This window comes from Cyprinus carpio, chromosome B17 (assembly GCF_018340385.1).
Source record: "Cyprinus carpio isolate SPL01 chromosome B17, ASM1834038v1, whole genome shotgun sequence".
NCBI lineage: Eukaryota > Metazoa > Chordata > Actinopteri > Cypriniformes > Cyprinidae > Cyprinus > Cyprinus carpio.
The window spans coordinates 26,117,022-26,140,990 of NC_056613.1; the positions used below are offsets into that span (position 1 = coordinate 26,117,022).

General features: G+C 36.2%; 1 protein-coding gene across 2 annotated transcripts in view; it reads right to left on the reverse strand.

Annotated features, from left to right (window-relative positions):
• Positions 1–23,969, reverse strand: part of LOC109098376 (molybdenum cofactor biosynthesis protein 1-like) — a 28,138-nt gene that overhangs the window by 1,340 nt on the left and 2,829 nt on the right. The window contains exons 2-10 of one of the 2 annotated variants that reach the window (XM_042742943.1): positions 19,599–19,737; positions 7,477–7,644; positions 6,074–6,238; positions 5,505–5,566; positions 5,174–5,285; positions 2,219–2,331; positions 1,828–1,938; positions 1,582–1,702; positions 1,382–1,429 (exon numbers count right to left, since the gene is read on the reverse strand). In XM_042742943.1, the coding sequence (XP_042598877.1) occupies positions 1,382–1,429; positions 1,582–1,702; positions 1,828–1,938; positions 2,219–2,331; positions 5,174–5,285; positions 5,505–5,566; positions 6,074–6,238; positions 7,477–7,644; positions 19,599–19,737 (1,039 nt within the window). Of the gene's footprint in view, positions 1–1,366; positions 1,430–1,581; positions 1,703–1,827; positions 1,939–2,218; positions 2,332–5,173; positions 5,286–5,504; positions 5,567–6,073; positions 6,239–7,476; positions 7,645–19,598; positions 19,738–23,969 lie in introns of both variants that reach the window. The other variant, XM_042742944.1, reaches the window with a different exon arrangement.

Consider the following 23,969-nt stretch of genomic DNA (forward strand, 5'->3'; position numbering starts at 1 on the left):
ACATTATCCGTTGCTACTGTCATTATGCTCAAAATGTATTATATAGTTCTCTGTGCAATAGTCTTACCCCTCAAAACATCTAGTCATTAGTTCACTGTATAAGTCATTAAATGCAAAATGGTTAATCTAGTTGTCATAAACTGTCAAGCATATTTTCTATACATTTCTATTAGTCTTTTTGTAAATTTGCTATGAATTGTGCAGGTGAATCTTAACTTACACTAATGAGGAGAATGTTGATCAACCAATGATAAACCAGTTCTCTGAAATTCCTCATACAGTGCTGAATGAGGGGTTTCCTGTGTTTGCCTTTCCAATTTTGTATTTTCACCTTTGTGCCCATATTTGTCTTCTCTTTATCACAATGACATTGCAATGTGTGTGTTTTTTTTTTTTTTTTAATCAGACCACTAGTAACTATGAATCATATCCAGTCTGTTTCAATCAATATCCCACATAAAGTAATGTGTGAATTTGTACTTTTGAAACTGATATATGACATAAGAAGTGCAGATTTCTGCAATTCAATACAGTGACTGCCATCCAAATTGTTGCCATAGTTTACTTCAGGTAATACTAACAGAGTGCACTGTTATATTGACAACATGACTAAGCATTTTGACTATCCTGTTTGTGAACAATGACACAAGGACTATGATAAGTTAATTGACATAAATACTTACTTTTGAGAGATGAACTAAATATTTTGAGTAATTTGCAGGTAAACCATTGTGTGGCGCTGTTAGTACAAATTGTTTTGAGAAATGCTCATACAGTACTTCTTTGCAAATAATAAGGATGATTTGAGAAATCCACCAAAGCGACTGAGAAAAATTGTGATAATGGTGAAGCTGACATTTCTGAGCACTCCTTAAGAGTGCACACTTTCAGAACGTAGCCTTCATTTTTCAATACTGAAAATATTTTTTTAAACAAAATATTTATGCAAGTGTAATTGCTATGTAAATACATCTTAATGCTGCTACATACAGTACTACATCTAAATGATGTAGCTTCTCTGCCATTTCAGCAGTGCAAAAAAGGATTTTGTTTATATTGATTTCATTTGATTGGTAACAATAGTAAAAATGCCCCTGGAAAAATCCATTTAGGGTGGCAAAATTTCTGTAATTTCTGTCACTACTGTGACCTAACCACCACACAGAATATGAAGAATATGAAAAGCTTTGGCAGTCAGCTTTTCATAACAGGCACAAACCAGTCAAGGTACCAGCACAAAAACAAAATACTGCAAAATACTGTCTGATTATCCTTAGACAAAATCACAGAATATATTGAGATATTCTTCACTATGGCACACCCCAGTTGATGATATAGTGAGGGAGATGCGAAGCGTATTACGTACAGCCACATCACCCACCAATGAGGATCATTGGCCTGTTCTTCATCTGAGATATATTGAACATCCCTGCACAGAAACACAGTTAAGTAAATAAATGATGAATTATACATGACCTAAATGTTGATACTAAATTTTAATTATTATTATTATTTTTTTTACTATTTAGGAATCATTTGCCCCACAGTTGGTGTGATATATCAGAGTGTGTTTGTCTTTACCCGCATGCTGTTTCTTCTTCCTCCCGACTGCTGCCCCTATGATGTGCAGTAGTTCCTCTTCAGTTGCTCCAGAGCGCAGAAAATCCCTCAAAGACACCTCTGAATTTCCAAACAAACAAACCTAATGGCGTGCCAACACAGGCACACATAGAAAAACAAACCATCACAGATCAGACAGCTAAACTGAAAAGTTTAAGCTCAAGACATATCAGTGTAAGGAACATCACACACACAAACAACATTTACCTTAAGGTTGCCATCAGCCGTGATGCGCAGGCGGTTACAGGAGCCACAGAAATTGTCTGACATGGAGGTAATGAAGCCCAGCTGGCCCTGAAATCCTGGTACTCTAAACGCCTGTAAGCAGACAGAACAGAAACACGTGCATTAGGGCTTATCCCCTGATATGATTCTACTGCCTTGACACAAGATTACAAAAGGAATGTTTTTCTTGAAGGCTCTTGGTCTATTAATAACATTACAAGTTACAGAAATGTTCAACATTTACAGAGCAATACATAAAAACTGCAATAACTTGACCCTTAAAACAGAAAATTTAAATTAGCGCCAATGAGAATTTAACATTGAGAATGATTCATGGCCAATGATTTATTTAGCAGTCTGGAGCTGGGCTGACCTTGGCTGTATCCATTTCCTCTCCAGGCACAGGCTCCAGATTGGGCCATTTTTGCTTTATACAGTCCAGCATCTCCTGATAGCTCACCATCATCTTGAAATTCCATCTGTTACCTACAGAGACAGGCAATGTGCAGAGGAACTTAAACAACATTCAGCTGCTTTACATTCTTGAATGAAGAAATGTTTTGTTGTTGTTTTTTTTATTTTCGAAACATTAATTAAATTGCAGATTATTAAGAAGATTTAAAAAGAAATCTTAAAAAGGCATCCCATGTGAAGAGATATTCATACTTAAAGTGCCCCTATTATGCCATTTTTACGGTTCCTACAATTGTTTTGGTAGTCTCCTACAATAGGATTACATCCATGCAAGGTCAAAAAAATGCTTTAGTTTTCTTAAAATATGCATTTAATATCACCTCATTTTCCAGCGATTCTCAAACGATTCGTTGAAGCAGTTCGAAGAGTCAGTCTCTCTAAACCCCTCCTTTCCGTGATCCTGCTCTGCTCTGATTGGCCAGATGGCCTAGTCTGTTGTGATTGGTCTACGGCGTACATTCAGAAACAATACGCCTATTTCAATAGTTCTGTATTTAGAACGCTCTATAGAAAAGTAACCATCTATTATTTATCGTACTTACAAGATATGATTCAGTGGAGCAGCTGATCCAAATACACAGGAAACTAATCCATCTTTCAAGAGTGTTGAACTCCCTGAGATTAGAGAAGCAGTCGTCAGTAGAATTACGTGTTTGTGGGCAGGCTCAAGTTGTTAGCGTAGAGCAACGTAGAACATAGAACATGATACTCAACTATATATCTCAACAAGACCAGGTGAAACTTCAAAATTATCTAAGCTAACAGAGTGTGTTAAAAATGTAAAAGATTGGATGACCAATATTTTTCTCCTATTAAATTCAGATAAGACAGAGATATTACTTATTGGACCAGAAAACATTACACAGAATCCCGTAGATTACAATTTGCAATTAGACGGATGTACTGTAACTTCCTCTACAGTCAAAAATCTGGGTGTTATATTAGACAGTAACTTGTCTTTTGAAAATCATATTTCCCATGTAACAAACACAGCATTCTTCCATCTTAGAAACATTGCCAAGCTACAAAACATGTTACCTGTTCCTGATGCAGAAAAGCTAGTTCATGCGTTCATGACCTCTAGACTGGACTATTGTAATGCACTTCTAGGTGGTTGTCCTGCATCCTCAATAAACAAGCTACAGGTATTCCAAAATGCAGCAGCTAGAGTCCTTACCAGGTCAAGAAAATATGATCATATTACCCCAATTTTACAGTCTCTGCACTGGCTACCTATTAAGTTCCGTATCAGTTACAAAATATTATTACTTACATATAAGGCCCTTAATGGCTTAGCTCCTGCGTACCTAACTAGTCTTCTACCACGTTACAACCCATCACGCTCCCTAAGGTCACAAAACGCTGGACTTTTGATAGTACCTAGGATAGCAAAGTCCACTAAAGGAGGTAGAGCTTTTACGCATTTGGCTCCCAATCTCTGGAACAGCCTTCCTGTTAATGTTCGGGGTTCAGACACACTTCCTCTGTTTAAATCTAGATTAAAAACACACCTCTTTGGCCAAGCATTCAAATAATGCATCTCATAATTTTGGACTGCAGTTATATCTGATCAAATGCGCATTATTATTCTTTAGCTTGGGCTAAACTAATTAATTTTACTTGGCTGGAACAGCAGCTACGCAAATTATGTCTCTATTTGTTTCTCTGTTTTGCCACGGGATTTACATCCCAGGTAACTAGGATTTACACAAGCTCCAGCCTAGATCCAGAACACCTGAGAAGAGATGATGCCAACCCCTCAGAGGACCTCAGATGATGCTAACCCAGAGACAACATACAGAACTACCACATTTTGCTACAACATACAGAACTACCACAAGTTTGATTGCATAATTGCTGTTAATAGTGTTAATCGTCTGTTTGTTTACGTCTTTTATTGATTTTTCTGAACATTTCTGCCGTATGCACATAAACTGACAGTCAACACTGATAAGCTACTACTAAATATTGTAGAAACTTAATTTTCTGTAAAGTTGCTTTGCAATGATTTGTATCGTAAAAAGCGCTATACAAGTAAACTTGAATTGAATTGAATTGAACATAGGCGCGCATTATGCAAATGAAAAGGGATTCGAATTACTAATGACTCTTCTAGGCTATGGCATAATAGGGGCACTTTAAATCAATCTTGAAGTTTCATTACAAACTTAAAACTTTTTTTCCAGTGCTAATCTCAATCTTTCTTAAATTTAGCAAGAAAAAGTGCAATGAAAACACAACAGTTCACATCTTTTCATAGTTTAAGATGGATTCTACAGTATGTTTAATTATTTTTTTTTTTCCCTGTAGTCATTCAGAGTTTCACTCAGAGTCAAGTGAAGTAAGTTTAGAGGAGTCATTGTTTGCATACTACACAAACGGCTCCATTATTCACAGTATCTAATCAGTTGTTACTGGAGTGATTGCTGTAGTACTATAACAGTGACACCACATCAGCTTCTGCAACTGGCTTCAGAAAATCTCTCCCTTCTAGGCTCACAGACAGAAATCTTTTGAATGTCTTTAAACTCTTCATTGTCACTGTTACCCAGTAAAAGGAGTTGAAACATGTTTCTGCACATTGTTGTTAAACCTGTTTAGTAGTGAACGTATTATGACTTCCCCCAAAATATAAACAGATTGTGGACTGCGATAACGTGTTATGAATATAAATCCTGAGGTACACTAAGTCTCACTGACCTGGAAAGAGAATAATCTACACCACTGATGCGATTAAAGTACTGGGGCACAAACTCCACCCTTTACAACCATGCCAATTATACTATAACCTGTAAGATGGGCTAGCAAGTGTACAACGTAGATTTCTCTATTTGACTTTAGATAACAATCTTACCATCAAAAGGCATGTACTCTATGAATCTCACATCCAATGGTTTCCTCTCTGTCAGTGACACAAAGTCAATCAACTCATCTTCATTCAAACCTCTCATGACCACACAGTTCACCTGAGAAGAGAGACAACACTTTACCACAATGGACGAATAACGAACACCAAGACAAATTATGAATATTAATGACAAAATGTTTCAGGTGTAGCTAGAAAGGTGGTAAGAAATGCCCTAAAGTGGTTTTAGAGCTCTAGCATTTGACACTTTCTGAGGCATGAACCATTTCATACATCAAAAGGGATTAACAATTCAGATGTTTTGAGGCGGGAAAAATACCTTAACTGGATTGTAGCCCATTTCAATAGCCTTTTCAATGCCCTCCATCACTTTATGAAACCCTGCGAGAGGTACCAATATTAAGCATCAATTAGACATATTGCACATATTGAAGGTAGTGGACACACCAAAACTTTTGTGTGAGTGTGACTGTATAAGTGTCTATTTTGTGTATATAAAATGAAAAAAACAAACAAACACAAAAAAATAAAATAAAAAGGTAAGCAGCTTATACAGCTTGGCATTAAAATTGTATGAATAAATGGTTAAAAGACTATCTACCTCTCAAATCCCTAACCTAAGTTTTACTGGACAACATTTGATTAGAACAAATTAATTTGGTTACATGTTTTGACCCAATAATGTAACAGACTCAAACTGGTAATAAAAGAAAATTATGAAAAATGAACATTGAGCAATCTCAAATTAAACTGTACTGTACTGTCAGGTCAGGCCAAAGACCAGGTATCTATGATTAAAGAATCTATACTTACCTAAAAGTGCTTAAAACAGTAGCACTAACAGTCACATGACATTTTGACATTTTGGAGCTCAAAAGGATGTGGTACCTTTTCGTCTAGCGATGAACTCAAATTTTGCAGGGACCAGAGTGTCTAGACTTATGTTGAGCAGATCTACTCCAGCTTTCTTTAGACTGGGCAACAGTCGGGTCAAATTCATCCCATTTGTAGTGACTGCAATGGTCTTCAGACCCTCCAACTTCCTAAGTTCCGCTTTCAGAAAGAAATAAAAAAAGATAACTATTCAAAAAAATTCTAAGTTTAGTGTTTCTGAGTGTTACATTGTTTTATCATGCAAGTTATGCAGAATAAAGTGCAAAAAATTCAGACCAACAAAATTATTATCAGCCCTAGGCTGCATTTACATTGCATGTCTTAATGCAAAGATCCAATCTTTTTGACCATATCCAATTTTATGGCCCGCCAGTTTACATTCACTTTACACATGACTGTTATCTGATATGCGTTTACATTAATTCCCACCCATCAGTGATCTCTTTACTATGAACATGGCAGTTGGCCCTCAGGTTTGAATGGCTGTGCTACTAAAATAATGCATATAATTCACATCAAGTGGACATCAAGTGGATATTACGGACAACAGTTGTCATGGATGTTTTGCAGCACAAAATATGACTGAACAGATGAAAACTGGTAAATAATGGCAATTTTCATTTGTTATTGAAATTCTGAATATAGAACTCTGAAGTGGTGAAATAAAGAAGTGACGTAAGACTGAATTTAAATTAATTAACATAAGAAAGAGAGAGAGAGAATGCACAAGTGTGTAGCAAAATAGTGAAGCTTGTTGGTTTAATTACAAAAACAGTTATCACCTCAGTTATTATGAAGTTATCACCTCATTACTGACAAATATAATGTAGGTTTTAGTAGCGAAGCTATTGTATTTATAGCATAAAATTCATAGGTCAGGGGTTGAAAACCAGCTCCTAAATGTTGAGCAATATCGTACATATAAAGTTCCCACTTCAATAAAATGCAAGGGTATATACAGCACGCAGACATTAAAATGCTATCTTTATAGGCAGTAGCCTACATGTCACCCTCTGCTGGGAATCCGATATGTGTTTCGACGTAGTGCAACAAATCTTGTGCAGATTTTTGTGTTTACATGTGTGCAACAAATTCCAATCTGTGTCAGATGGAGCAAAAAATCTGAATTTTTGTGCCTGTGTAAACACAGCTCTAGTCTCAGCGCAACACTGACTTGTAATGACATGTGCATTGAAATGAACTGACTTTGGTTCTACCCTTATTCTCCAAGTTAAAACACCCACCATACATTAATAGTATGAACTGATTGTCATTTCACAATTGCAGACATTACAGCATTCAACATAAGATATAGTTTTCGAAATACCTATATCACTACTATGTTATAATTCAAAGTAACAAGCAATTACAAAACTAACAAAAGGTGAAAAAATTACCTATTATAGGCAGAACGTCTGGGCGTATGAGAGGTTCTCCTCCAGTCAGTCGTATCTTGTTTACCCCCTCTCGTACAAAGAGTCTGGCTAACATCAGCAACTCCTCTGCTGTTAGGAGCTGAGAGCGAGGGGTAAGCGTTACCCCTTCCTGCGGCATACAGTACTGACCTGAGAAATCATTATTGATTCTAAATTATTGAGAAACAAAGAACCAAATATCCTTGCATATACAAGTTTAACCTTTTTTTTCACTTGTAGTAATATTGACCTTTCATCTAAAATCACTGTAATATACAACCTCTTGTGGCTTATTGCTACAATTAACACTTTATTTTGATAGTCCACTTTAGACATTGTACTAAAAGTAAGTAACTTTGCAACTACATGTCAACTAGCAGTCATTAAACATTAAACACAAAAAAAACTGACTTTTTTTCTGGGGGCAGGGCACATGCAAAGCATGCAATGACTGTGGCAGGCAACTTTAACATTTACATTACATTTACATTTAATCATTTAGCAGACGCTTTTATCCAAAGCGACTTACAAATGAGAACAGTAGAAACAATCAGATCAACGAGAACAACAACGGTATACAAGTGCTATGACAAGTCTCAGTTAGTCTAGTACAGAACACGTAGCCAGGGTTATTTTTTTTTTTTTTGGAATATGATAGAAAAGAAAAAAGGTAAGTACTAGTATTAGTTGGTTAAGTGCAGGCGAAAAAGATGAGTCTTTAGATGTTTTTTGAAAATGATCAAAGACTCAGCTGTTCGAATTGAGATCGGGAGGTCATTCCACCAGCTGGGAGCAGTCCAGGAAAAAGTCAGTGAGAGTGATTTTGAACCTCTTTGGGATGGCAACAAGGCGTCGTTCACTTGCAGAGCGCAAACTTCTGGAGGGTGCATAAGATAGAACTAGTGAGTTTAGGTAAGTTGCTCGCTGCTGCATTCTGGATCAGTTGTAGAGGCTTGATAGTACATGCAGGAAGGCCCGCCAGGAGAGCATTGCAATAGTCCAGTCTGGAGAGAACAAGAGCTTGGACAAGAAGTTGGGTGGATTGCTCTGACAGGAAGGGTCTAATCTTCCTAATGTTGAATAAGGCAAATCTACAGGACCGGGTCATTGTAGCAATATGGTCTGTGAAGCTTAACTGATGATCCATCACAACTCCTAGGTTTCTGGCTGTCCTGGAAGGAGTTATGGTTGACGAACCCAGCTGTATAGAGAAGTTGTGATGAAACGATGGGTTAGCTGGAACCACCAGCAGTTCAGTCTTAGTAAGGTTGAGCTGAAGGTGATGGTCATTCATCCAGCTAGAAATGTCACTCAGACAGGCTGAAATGCGAGCAACTACCGTCGGGTCATCTGGTTGGAATGAGAAGTAGAGTTGAGTGTCATCAGCGTAGCAGTGATAGTAAAAGCCATGCTTCTGAATGACAGATCCTAATGAATACAAATATATCAAAAAAAAAAACATTACAAATAGAAAATATAGCGAGTCTCCTGGTAAAGATGAAATATGTAATGAAACTACACCCCTGCAAGACACCATGAAGGATCTATCAGGCACGTAGGAGTTAAGCCACTGGAGTGCGGTTCCAGAGATGCCCATCTTTCTGAGGGTGGATAGGAGAATCTGGTGATTAACAGTGTCAAAAGCAGCAGACAGGTACAGCAAAATGAGTACTGAGGATTTTGAAGCTGCTCTTGCCAGTCGCAGGGCTTCAGTAACCGAGAGCAGGGCAGTCTCAGTTGAGTGGCCACTTTTGAAGCCAGATTGATTGCTGTCCAGGAGGTTGTTCTGTACAAGAAACATAGAGAGCTGGTTGAACACAGCTCGTTCAAGTGTCTTTGCAATGAATGAAAGAAGGGATACCGGTCTGTAGTTTTCTAGAAGTGCTGGATTTAGAGATGGTTTCTTCAGCAGTGGGCTTACCCGAGCCTGCTTAAATGCTGAGGGAAATGTTCCAGAGTGAAGAGAGGAGTTGATAATGTGAGTAAGTGAAGGTATGACTGAAGAAGAAATCGCTTGAAGGAGGTGAGTGGGGATCGGATCAAGTGGGCAAGTAGTAGGATAACTGGACAGGATAAGTTTGGAAACGTCCGTCTCTGAGAGTGGAGAGAAGGAGGAGAAGGAGTGTGCATTAGTCGTTGTGAAGTTATCCTCAATCTGCAGTGTGGAGAATTGGTCACTGATGGTTCTTGTCTTATTTGTGAAGAAAACTGCAAAGTCATCAGCTGTAAGAGTCGATTGAGGAGGAGGTGGAGGCGGATTAACCCTCTGGAGTCTAAGGGTATTTTTGGGGCCTGGAGAAGTTTTGTCATGCCCTGACATTTGTGCTTTTTTCAGTTTCTTATAAATATCTAAATGGCTAAAGTCTAATCTCACTGTAATCAGCACAAACTAGGCTATAATAATATGTGAGCAGCATGTATGTACATGATTGTGTTTTTTGAGAAAAAAAATGTTATGCGTGGTTAGTGAAAAAACTAAAAATGTTAAATCACTTGAATAAGGCAATAAAACACATACAGAACATTGGCTCCTGGGACTTTTGAGAACTGGAGCTTGTAGCCTAGAATTTTTTTTTCTAAATGATGTGAAAATCATCTTGTTTACTCACTTACAGAAAACAATATATTGATATAAATTTTCTAAGACACTTTTTGTTGGTAAAAGTCATATGCGAGTAGGCGTCAACTATCATGAATTCACACCTGAGAAGACAAAGGCCTGCATAATGAGCTGCATAATGAGCCATTCAGTCAGCTGTGTCACTGAGAGGGGTGAGTTACAAGAAAGAATGTGAGGACAAAATAAATGTATATAATTTTATATGTTTGTAGTTTATTTAGAATATATTTAATTATCCCACAACATAATTTAATATTCACTTGTGAGTGCAGATAAACAGTTTATTAGGAACAATCAAAGCTGACTTTCAAACTGAATTTTTTGCATCATTACTCCAGTCACACAATCCTTCAGAAATCCTTTTAACAATCTTATTTTCTACAAAAAAAAAAAAAAAAAAAAAACATTTATTGTTATTATTATCATTATTATTATTAATGTTGAAAAGAGCTGAGAATATTTTTTTCAGGTTTTTTAGGGGGGAAAAATTGAAAGAACAGCATTGTTTATTACATTTGTTACAGTTACATTAATTGGTACATTTATATTATTTACATCAAGCTTTTGAATGGTATAGTAGTGTATATTGTTATTGAAACTTCATAATATTTCACTTGATTGTACATTTAGTCAGGAATTATAGTTTGGAAAAAGTATTTGGAAAAAGTCTAACTAGTAAAATGTTTACACGTTATGTGAAAACTAGTACAAGTATATAAATAAATAAAAAGAGACATACTCATGTTTATGATCTCTGCTGGATAAAGTGCTTCATTCTTTTTTTTCTGAGGAAATCCAAATCTCAAATCCTCAACCACATCACATCTTTTTGGGGTGAATTATGTCTTATTCCTCTCATTGCGAAGCAAACAGTAAAATAAAAAAAAACTTGAAGAACAATCTCGCTGCATTGTCTTCTGTTGTATGGGCGTATTCAAAAGCCGCGCGCTTCAGTGAAACATTTGAATCTCAATAGTGCGCTTGGCGCGGGGGCGTGGTCGCATTAGAAGATAATGAAGGGAGACGTGAAAAACGGACATCGCGTTGTTTTCATATGGATTACTTTATCACAGAATATTTGTTTTCGGCAGCAGTTGTTTAGTTTAAAAGTAGACATGTCAGGCTTTCTATAGATATCTCTCTCATGTCTCTTCGTTGAGTATTCACTGAGTTACAGTTCATTTTAATGAAGCGTTTGTAAATGAAGATAAGCGCAGACAAAGGCTGCAGACAGCACTCCTTGTTTGTTATCTTTATTTTATAAGTGCACAAAGTTTTGTTGTTATGTCTGTATACAAAAAAAGTAGACCCTTTACAGATTCGATTGATGTATTGCTCTTATCTGTACGATCAAAACTGAAAGTGTAATTTAAGTTCTTTTCGGGGTTATCAGGAGAAAATACCCCAAAACGCGTATACGCGTTAATCGACTTCAGAGGGTTAACTTACAATGATATAGTGTCTTCCTTCAGGTAGACTGAATGTTTTCCTGCCTTGCTAAATGTTGGGCTAATGATCAATAAGTTGCATTCGCCTCAAACTGATTTTGTAAAAATCAAAACTTGCGGCGGTGAACCTGGGTCAGTTAGCGCGAGTCACGCTCACTTTGAAGCAGGAGCAGCTGACAGAGGATTCCGCTTGGTCTTAAAGACATCCTTTTGATTTTCGCAAAAAGAATTATCAATTGTGAATTTGTTATTATTATGGTCTGGTGAAAATAAAAATAAGGGCTTGTAAGAAAATAATTAATAAAAAGAGTAGGGCTGCTGTGAGTGCAGGCAGCACATTTCAACCCAGTAACATGACGACACACCGTTCCTCGCAGCCAAAAAACAGAGGCTGCAAAAAACCAAGGCTGTCCAGCTGGAGGAGGTTGGGGTTTGTTCTGTATAGCTTGTGGGGGTTGAAATAAAGGTGTAAATCTCTTGCTCTTTATATGGACAGTATCTTATGAGGGTTTCAAGCTTGCAGAGCAGGTTTAGTCAAAGTAGGACAAAAGCCTCATTTGGTTTGGCTTTTGTCATTTTTGCAACTACATACAGAGTATTAGAGACATTACAATATAATATGTTTTTTGCTCAGAGTAGGGCTGTGCGATATCCTCTGAGAGAGAGACAAAGAAACTGACGAAAGAGACGTGCATCTGCCGAAGAGACAAAAACATCTGTTCTTAATGTATTTGATGCTTTGTAGCTACAATTTTCAGTTTTAATTGTTCGCGGCAATGCTGCAGTCGTTTTGGCAATACAAATGTAAAAATATATTGCCGTAATAAAAAACTGTCTCGAGACGTCATGTAGGCCTAATTATTTTTAGTTTCATTACTGGGCAATTCGTTACTGATGTGACATTCGCAGTCAAAACCTGGGGCCGGATTCACGAAAATCTTCTCAGAATTTATGCAAACGCGTATAAAATGCTTGAAAAACTTGAACAGAGATGTCTAGAGGGTATTTAATAGGTCTGCCCCCCACGTAAGATTTTTCTAGTTACTAGTAGCCTAGTTATTCATTTAAGTCATTATTCAACTAATCGCACGTTTCTATAAAATTAACATATATAATCCATAATGAGCCTTAATATATTCCGCGATCAAGCACATGCATTAAGTTTGCCACAAAGCACAGGCATAAGTAGCCTAATAATTCTGAAAAAGGATTTTAATTATTTTAATTATTTATTAATAAACAAATGTTTTCTTGTCAGCTGCAAGATGAAATTCACAGTGCTGACTCTCATCTCCACAGTATACTGTATGTGCCTTTAAAGAGAAATGCAACCTTCACAGATTACATAATGCTTACATTTCAAGCTTTCTGTAGATATATTTCTGATGAATGTAAGGCACCCTAATTTTAATTATATTTTATTTTCAGGAAAATATAAAGTGATCGAGAGGGCACCTCCCTGTCATGCATGCACATTAAAAAATTTTGCACAAACACTTGAATATGAATAATATTAGAGCACATTTTTTTTGGTTACAGTACGGGATCTGTATTAAAAAATAATCTTCACAAGTCTACAACCGAGACAGATGCAACAATAACCTTTAAATTAAAGGCTATTTGATGTTTTAAAATGATCGAACAGCCGATGCAGCTCCAAATCACTGATCATTCGTTGTTCTTGATCAAGATTAAACAGTTGCATGACTCTTATAAACTTGTTTTAATAAATCTCTTTTGCATTAAAGATATAAAGCAGGTTAAGTTAAATATTATTGTACAAATAATTATAAAATGCTAGACTGCGAATAAGATGGAAGTTTCACAATTTGCATGTGCATTACAAAGTAAATAATTTTTTTTAAATGCAATTATCCAAAATAATACCAAACAAGATTCGTAATGAAGATAAAATATGTAGACAAATAAGAATAAATGCTGTGCGTCGCACTCAGCATCATGCACACCGCGCAAATCTTGAGCTATGATATTTTAAGGAATATGATGCACACCTGCATTTAAATGCGGCTGCATTTTTTTTTTTTTTTTTTTTTACTTAAATTGTATGAAAGCAAGTAAAGAAGGCTCCCTTTAAAATCACTTAAGTTGTCAATTAATGAAGTTCTTTTTTACATCGTTTGCACTTGATTATAATGAGAGAACTTGAGTTTAAATGATATCATGAATCAATACTCTCTTCAAAAGTTTCATCAGGGATAGGCAACTTCGGTCCTGGAGGGCCACTGTCCTGCAGAGTTTAGCTCCAACCCTAATTAAAACACACCTGAACAAGGCAATCAGTGTTTTCGGGATTACTAGATAGATACAGGCAGGTGAGTTTTTATGAGGGCTGAAGCTAAACTCTGCAGGATAGTGGCCCTCCAGGACCGGAGTTGCCTATCCCTGCTTTAGAGTTTCATTGATTTAGCTTAATCGTGCAGGTTTAATTTATTTGTTTCTTGTTTTATTTAGGCCTAAATAATGGGAGAGAAATTATACAGTGCCTTACGTTTTACTTAAATAAAGGAAATAATTTATAAAACACACAACAATTTCTTAATCAGTGTACAGACAGGTACCTTTTCCCCAAGAAGTTATCTGTCAAAATAAAGGACAGGTAAAGAATAACAAAGTAGTGCGTGACAAAAATGCATGCTGATTTATTAAAGAATTTTAAAAATATAAATTAAAAATGTATTTGTGACAAATATAGGCCTAATATGTGAGAAAATTTACATTTTGCATATAAATCCATGTAGCCTAGCTCAATAAAATAGGCTACCACTTGTAATGTTCCGATGCAAAGTAAACCACCATTTCTTTAGGATAATATAACACATAATTCATATTATATAAATAATACTGCACACCTATTAAATGTTTCAAATCTAAAATAAAGTGTACTAAAATAAGGTGTAATTTGATTTTGATTTAATGGTTTATTTAAAAGGGGACAGTGCAATTTCATAAAACACATGAACAAACATGGTTAAAAAAGCCAGAATTAGCCAAAAGGCTATTTTTCATCTGTAATAATACTGTGTAGCTTAGAGAAAATATAAGCACAGGCTCATAGGTTTGACATTTATCCTGCTTGAATTTGTTCTAAGAAACGGACATAACTTCATAACTACTTAAAGGGTTAGTTCAGCCAAAAATGAAAATTATGTCATTAATGACTCACCCTCATGTTGTTCCAAACCCGTAAGACCTCCGTTCATCTTCGGAACACAGTTTAAGATATTTTACATTTAGTCCGAGAGCTTTCTGACCCTCCACTGAAAATGTATGTACGGTATACTGTCGACGTCTAGAAAGGTAATAAAAACATAATCAAAATAGTCCATGTGACATCAGAGGGTCCGTTATAATTTACTGAAGCATCAAAAATACATTTTGGTCCAAAAATAACAAAAATTACGACTTTATTCAGGATTGTCTTCTCTTCCGGGTCTGTTGTGAACGCGACTGCTGTGACTGTTGACGTACGACGCTGCTGACGTGTTCTCTGGTGCGCCCAATAACAAAGATAACATGTCAGCAGCGTCATACGTCAGCGGCATCACTGCAGTGTTGTGAACGCGCTCACAACAGACCCGGAAGAGAAGAAAATGATGAATAAAGTCGTAATTTTTGTTATTTTTGGACCAAAATGTATTTTCGATTCTTCAATAAATTCTAACGGACCCTCTGATGTCACATGGACTACTTTGAAGATGTTTTTATTACCTTTCTGGACGTGGACAGTATACCGTACATACATTTTCAATGGAGGGACAGAAAGCTCTCGGACTAAATCTAAAATATCTTAAACTGTGTTCCGAAGATGAACGGAGGTCTTACGGGTTTGGAACTAGGGCTGTGCGATATGGACAAAAAAAACCTATCACGATTTTTTGATCAATTTTGCGATTTCGATTTTAAACACGATTTTGACAAACACAGACATGCTTTACAGTCATAAATGCATTCAGTATAAATTTGAAACATATTTCCAAAAGAAAACCAATGAGAGCTTTATCAAAAAGTTGTAACATGCCTTTAGAACAGACATAAGTCAAAATAATCACTAAGCAAAGGTGTTACAAAATGTCTAGACCAGTGGTTCTCAACCAGCGGCCCGTCACAAATTCAAATGCGGCCCACGTGCTGAACGCAAAAGAAATATAAGCTATAGCCTAATGTTTTTATGTACAATAATTTTGTTTTGTTTTTCATAGGCTATATTATTTTCAGATATGAGCAGACCTACTCACATAATTAACGCGTTTAATGAACATTTACAAGCGCACACTTTGGCAGAATTCAATATAAATAGTCATCAACAGCCATTAGTTAAAATTGAGCATCAGAATGGATAACTTGGTTTTAAGTGGGAAAAATAAATGAGGAAAATGCCAGCGAAGTAACACAAACAAACAAGAATAGTCGCAGTATCAGCATTGAAAGAGAGTGCTGGACTTTCAGCATCAACTTTCGGTTTACACCACCACTGATGTTCAGGCAAAAGGTAACACCCATACTACGCAGCAATCATCCTTAATTGGAGAAATGTGGCAAAACATCTCTGGAGAGAACCTCATATTATTAAATTCGAAAGTCCATATTTGGATCAACATAGGCTACATTTGTGAACGCACCTTTTCTGCAATGTCGCGTGTCAAATCATGCTCCCGTGCGCGTCTTACAGACTGCATCTTACAATCGCAACTTCATTGTGCTGTTACTCCTTTCGAGCCGAATTTCACAAAATTGCAGTCTGCAAGTGCGTATACAGTATGTGTATGCGGTGCAGAAGCAGCAGCGAGAGCGCATTATTGTAACGTGAAAGCACATTAAAATAATGCGCGAGCGCGAATCTCTCCTCTCGCATGCATTTTTCCTTCACAAAATCAGACACGCGTGCTCAGATACACACTGCTCTCGTCTAGGGAGAGTGCGCGCACTTAAACCGTGTTTCCTCTCACTCAAACTGCGTCCTGTGCACTCACAACTCTCTTTATGCTCATATAGATATTAATTATTTTCGCACCTTTCTATTTCTAACCTATTCTGTTCACATCTTTCGCAATTTTTCCACGTGCAATGCTCTGATCCGTTAACATGGGTTTGGAAAAAATATGCATCACAGACAGAGTGTGAACCTGGAGTTACGTAGGCATATGCCCAGTCTGTTCTGTTCTCGCGCTTTACATAGGCACGCTGCATTCTGATTGGATCGGATTGGAGGTCGGGGCCGCGGAAAATCGTGCTATAAAGCGATTTAGAAATCGCGCACGCTCAAATAGTGATTTTTTGACGATTTCGATTAACCCTCTGGAGTCGATTAACGCGTATACGCGTTTTGGGGTATTTTCTCCTGATAACCCCGAAAAGAACTTAAATTACACTTTCAGTTTTAATCGTACAGATAAGAGCAAAACATCAATCGAATCTGTAAAGGGTCTACTTTTTTTTGTATACAGACATAATAACAACAAAACTTTGTGCACTTATAAAATAAAGATAACAAACAAGGAGTGCTGTCTGCATCCTTTGTCTGCGCTGATCTTCAGTTACAAATGCGTCATTAAAATGAACTGTAACTCAGTGAATACTCAACGAAGAGACATGAGAGAGATATCTATTGAAAGCCTGACATGTCTACTTTTAGACAAATATTCCGAAAACAAATATTCTGTGATAAAGTAATCCATATGAAAACAACGCGATGTCCGTTTTTCACGTCTCCCTTCATTATCTTCTAATGCGACCACGCCCCCGTGCTGAACGCACTATTGAGATTCAAATGTTTCACTGAAGCGCGCGGCTTTTGAATACGCCCACACAACAGAAGACAATGCAGCGAGATTGTTCTTCAAGTTTTTTTTATTTTACTGTTTGCTTCGCGATGAGAGGAATAAGACATAATTCATGTGATGTGGTTGAGGATTTGAGATTTGGATTTCCTCAGGAAAAAAGAATGAAGCACTTTATTCAGCAGAGATCATAAACATGAGTAAGTCTCTTATTTATTTATATACTTGTACTAGTTTTCACATAACGAGTAAACATTTTACTAGTTAGACTTTTTCCAAATACTTTTTCCAAACTATAATTCCTGACTAAATGTATAATTAAGTGAAATATTATGAAGTTTCAATAATATACATTACTATACCATTCAAAAGCTTGATGTAAATAATATAAATGTACCAATAAATTTAACTGTAACAAATGTAAGAAACATTGCTGTTCTTTCAATTTATCCCCCCTAAAAAACCTGAAAAAAATATTCTCAGCTCTTTTCAACATTAATAATAATAATAATAATAATAATAATAATAATAATAATAATAATAATAACAACAATAAATGTTTTTTTTTTCTTTTTTTTTTTGAAAATAAGATTGTTAAAAGGATTTCTGAAGGATTGTGTGACTGGAGTAATGATGCAAAAAAAAAAATCATTTTGAAATTCAGCTTTGATTGTTCCTAATAAACTGTTTAACTGCACTCACAAGTGAATATTGAATTATGTTGTGGGATAATTAAATATATTCTAAATAAACTACAAACATAAAATTATATACATTTATTTTGTCCTCACATTCTTTCTTGTAACTCACCCCTCTCAGTGACACAGCTGACTGAATGGCTCATTATGCAGCTCATTATGCAGGCCTTTGTCTTCTCAGGTGTGAATTCATGATAGTTGACGCCTACTCGCAGATGACTTTTACCAACAAAAAGTGTCTTAGAAAATTTAAATCAATATATTGTTTTCTGTAAGTGAGTAAACAAGATGATTTTCACATCATTTAGAAAAAAAAAAAATTCTAGGCTACAAGCTCCAGTTCTCAAAATTCCTGGGAACCAATTTTCTATATGTGTTTTATTGCCTTATTCAAGTGATTTAACATTTTTAGTTTTTCACTAACCACGCATAAAAAATTTTTTCTCAAAAACACAATCATGTACATACATGCTGCTCACATATTATTATAGCCCAGTGTGTGCTGATTACAGTGAGATTAGACTTTAGCCATTTAGATATTTATAAGAAACTGAAAAAAGCACAAATGTCAGGGCATGACAATACTTCTCCAGGCCCCAAAAATACCCTTAGACTCCAGAGGGTTAATCGCACAGCCCTATTTGGAACAACATGAGGGTGAGTCATTAAATGACATAATTTTCATTTTTGGCTGAACTAACCCTTTAACTTTCATCTGTGAATATTCAATAATTTAACTAGTGTTTTTCTTTAATTTTCTCTGACTGCAGCTGTCAAATGTAACACATCGGCGAGGCAAAGCTGACAGCTATTTGAGAAAATGTGCTTTGATGCGCTTGTTTGATAACTTAAAGAGGTTAAAGTGCCACTCAGCAGTCAAAAGCTGCAAATGCACTTTGCAGACGCAGCGGCGGCGGTGGTTGGTTGGCCACCTACTGTATATAGTCCGTTCAGATTACTTGTTGTCTGCAGACGATGTACGTCTGTTTGTGGATGGAGACTTCTTCGCCGGTTACAGGCTCTAATCCTCATTTGTGCACGTGTGTGTGTGAAATGTGGTGCTGAAGTGAAATAGCTGGGCAGTTTGATAGCCGAATTATAATAGACCACCTAATAAAACTAATTATTATTATTATTATTATTATTTAATACATTAATAGGAGAATGAGTCTAATATCGTCTGGACTATCGACAGAGACATCTGCTATCGTCGATATCTCTGACTATCGTCGATATACAATACTATCGTCTATCGGCACAACCCCATGACATGTAGTTGCAAATTAATGAGAATTAGTTGACATGTAGTTGCAAATTAATGAGAATTAGCTGACATGTAGTTGCAAAGTTACTTACAGTTAGTAGAAACTCTAAAGTGGACTACCAAAATAAAGTGTAACCCAATTAATAAAACCATTATGTACTGATTCTGGATAAACTGGTAAAATACAGTAGAATATTTGCAAATACTAATCAATAATATTTTTTATTACTATTTAGAAGGGCTTCATTTGGACTAGTAGCATTGTGAGAGACTTACAGCGGAGGTTACATTTCTCAGTAAGAGACATGCGAAGGTAATTATGCCTGCGTCCAAAGGAATCCATAAGGAATGCTGAGAAAGGCAGGACATCCTTCAGGACTCGCCTCTGACTACCTGGAACCATAAGCTCTCCGACCTACAAAGAAAAACAAATAGAACATGATAAAATGACAAATCAGCAGAACAAAATAGTTTGTATTCACAGTCATATTTCCAATATTAAGGCCAAATTACAAGGGGGTAAAAATTACTTCAGGAAGATGGCAGCATCATAATGTTATTTTTACACAGAGATTCGTAGGTCTTTTAGTAAAATATGGTCACTTTAGCTATTTTTGTTGCATTATGTGCCAATGGTGACCATTTAAAAATGTGTAAACAGCACTTTTCAAGTTATTTTTCTCCAAAGTTTGCATGCCTGTAACTCAAGAAGTTTTAACGATATCTTAATGCTCCTTTAGATATTGGGTCTTTACTTTTAACATCTTCATTTTGAAGGCCCTATATGGTTCAGTTGCAGAGATATTGGAGTTTCAATATGGCTTCAGGAGTAAATTGTTCAAATCTACATAATTTCAGTGGTCAAAAACCAAATGTGGGTCAATTTGCAAGAATAAGATTTTTTTTCTAGAGGAAGAGGAATGTCTGAAGAACAAATAATGTTGAAACTAGAGATGTATCTCTATCAAAACCGTCAAAGCAACAACATTGAACATACCTGTCTGAGTGCCACAAATAATCCTTTAATCACCTTATATTACAGTCCCGTTTCTCATGTGCATACTATGTACTTATTATAGTAATTACAATAACCAGGTAATAACTGAGTACTAACCCTGAACCTTCCCCTAAACCTAAACCTACCCCATGTAGTTACCTTATATCATTAGTACTTTCTTAGGTAAGTACAATGTAAGTATATGTACCTTAAAATAAAGTGCAACCTTCTTTTTCCAAAGTTTGTATGCCTTTAACTCAAGAAATATTAAAGATTAGAGCCCGACCGATATGGAGTTTTTTGGGGGCCGATGCTGATATCGATATTAGGGAGTAAAAACAAAACAAAAAGTCTGAGATAGATAGATATATAGGCCAAATAGAATACACTTTTGACTGTAAACAAACATAAAATACATAAACACAATTTTAGCAATGATAACTCACAAAACTTTTGACTGGTACCGTATATAGAATACAGTATACATAAGCAGAATATACATAAACACAATTTTAGCAATGATAACTCAAATGTGGTGATCAAACATAAATAATGGTGTGACAAAAATATTGTTAGGGTTAGGGTTAGCCTAACTATGTTTCAGCTTTTGGATCTCATTCGTTCCTAAACCTAACCCTAACCCTAACTTGAAAATAACAAGGTAATTGTAGGGCAGCAAGCTACTGCCAATCCAACAAGGGCAGGTTTATGCAGGAAGCACAGCTTTTCCAAATGTACATAAAAAATGAATAAAAAATCATAATGAGTAATATTTTTTCACAAATTCTGTGTTGTGTATTTTCTGGTAATCAAATGAACATGCAGAAGATGATGATTCATATTTAAATAGTTTTTTTGCAGTTTAATATTCACAGACACTAGTCTATGTAGCAAATGAGTATGATAAGCTCATTATGAGAGTTAAAATACAGGGACATTATTTACTTTATAGCTTTGTGTTTCACCAACTAGGTGACAATGTAGCGGTAAATCATCAACGGACACAAAGAACCCACCGCACTGCTGTTTATTGGACTGCAGAAAGAAACTAACTTTTCAATCTGCAGCATTACTGACTGCACTGACAAACTATGCTGACTTAGGAAATGTGACGTGACAGATGTGATAAGCATGAGTTCTGGGATGCGGCGCAGCTAGTATAAACACAAGTATTAACTGCCGTGATCAGCACCAGTGGTCATGGAGCCCTAATGCACCGCAGACGTGTGCAGTGATGCGCAGATCAGCTCTAACATCTTCTGTTTAAAATGAACCACCCATTCATCATACCATCATGCAAAACTAAGCATTAGAATCATTGTAATGTGACGATCAAATATAGGTGCGGGTAGGTGGCGAGCGGATAATTTGAAGCAGCAGATTCGGGTGAAGTTTGAGCTCCGCTCATCTCTACACTACAGTGACCTGGGTCGCCAGTAGCAAACAATTGAGCACGCTCTGCTGGACAAATTAAGTAATTACCCCATTTAGGAGCATTTCATCTGCGTTATATGTTCTGTAAAAAAATGTTCATTATCAGTGTGGATTTGCGCAGCTTGTCAGTTAACAACGGCTCTGTGTAGTAACAGCTGCTCTATGTGAAAACACGCACCTGATGGAATTTACCACTGATTAGAGAACCGGCTTTACTGACGAGATCCTCATTAATTATCAGCCGATATTTATCGTGCACCCCTAGATATAATGTTTATGCACCAAAAGCGGAAAGAAACAGCGCAACTCATTTGAATCGCGCCACACAGTGCAAGCTCACTAGAGCAGAAGCCTTTACTCAGTCATGCGAGCACTAAACAGCGCTGTGAGATACAGTGTGAAGCGTGAAACAGAACGATGAACACAAACGACTCTGGGATTTAAACTAGTTAAAAGCCAAACAGGAGAAAAAAGCTGTGTGCAACGAAACAGTCAGAAGGCTTTTCAATCTACACGTGCATTTATACTGAATATTTTTAGACTGCTGTTTTTCATACAAATAGGCTACTTAAAAACCACGTAGTTATATTTTTACCATGGTACTGAGGTTCTATATGTTTGGTTTTAACTGTGTTTATCATGATTTAAATGTATGCTACTATGGGAGACCAATGCTTGATTAAAAAAAAAAAAAAAAAAAAAAAAAAAAAAAAAACTTGGTTAGAATCAATTTAACCATATAAAACTGAGGTTGCTACAATTTTTACAGATGATACTGAGTTTGATGAACAAACATTTACCTCTGCATCCTAACTCAAGCTACTATCAAATGTGCATTTCTAAGAGACAAAAAAAGTGATATTATTAATATTATCAGGCAACCCAATTAATTTGAAACAATATCACTCATTAGAACATGGAGAAACTAAAAAAAAAAAAATTCTATTTAGATATTTATTTTAAGGAAAATTTATGGTCTGGTTTCTACAATTTTCACTTTGGTGAAAAATCTGGCTTTGAACTTGAAAGAAATAAAGATTTGACATTTATCATGATAATTATCGATATCGACTAATATGAAAAAAAAAAAAATGATCGTGATTGTGATTTTTTTGGCCATACCGCCCAGCCCTACTTCAGAAGCTGTTAAAAGGAACAAAATCCCTTCTTCCAAATATAGAGACTTATGAATAGACTACTGAGAGAAAGGTAATGTCCCTCAAATTGACCATTTCAGTACATTTTTAGCACTCCGCACAGATGTGTTCTGTGCATATTTTTTTGATAGAGGGAAACAAGATGCATTCCTAGTTTTAACATTACTTATTCTTCAGACATTCTGCTTTAAATACAATAAGAATCAGCTGTATACACAGTAGGGCTGGGCGATATATCGCATGCGATTGTCACGCGCATTTCGTCAGTAAAGCCAGTTCCCTGATTACCGCTAAATCGCCATCACCTGCTTTCAAATGGAGCGGCATTTAATATACAGAGCCGTAGATCATTGACAAGCTACGCAATATCGCGTTCATTATCGCAGATGACGAAATGCGTGTGACAATTTCATGCGATATATCGCCCAGCCCTAATACACAGTGACCAACATTTGCTTTTCAGCCACTAAAAATAGGTCATATTCAACAATCTGAAAACGGAGCCTCATTGAGATCCCCATATATCTGGAACTGAATGATGCAGGGCCTTGAAAATGAAGATTTCAAAAGAAAAGTTTATTAAAAACCTAAAACCATATTGCGATATCTTTCAAACTTTGGAAAAATAATATTTATGGCACTCAGACAGGTATGTTCAATGCAGTTGCTTTGACAGAAGGAAACGAGATACATCTCTAGTTTCAACATTATTTGTTCTTCAGACATTCCTCTTTTAAGTGAAAAGAAGTATCATATTTTTGCAAATTGACCCACATGTGGTTTCTGACCACTGAAAATATGTACATTTTAACAATTTACTCTTGGAGCCATATTGAACCATATAGGGCCTTAAAAATTAAGATGCCAAAAGCAAAGTTTGTTAAGACCCAATATCTAAAAGGGCATTAAGATATCTTTAAAACTTCCAGAGAAACAGGCATGCAAACTTTGGAGCAAAAACTTGAAAAGTGTTGTTTCCCTATTTCTGAATGGTCACCATTGGCACATAATGCAATACAAATTTCTAAAGTGAACAGATTTTACTAACAGACCTACCAA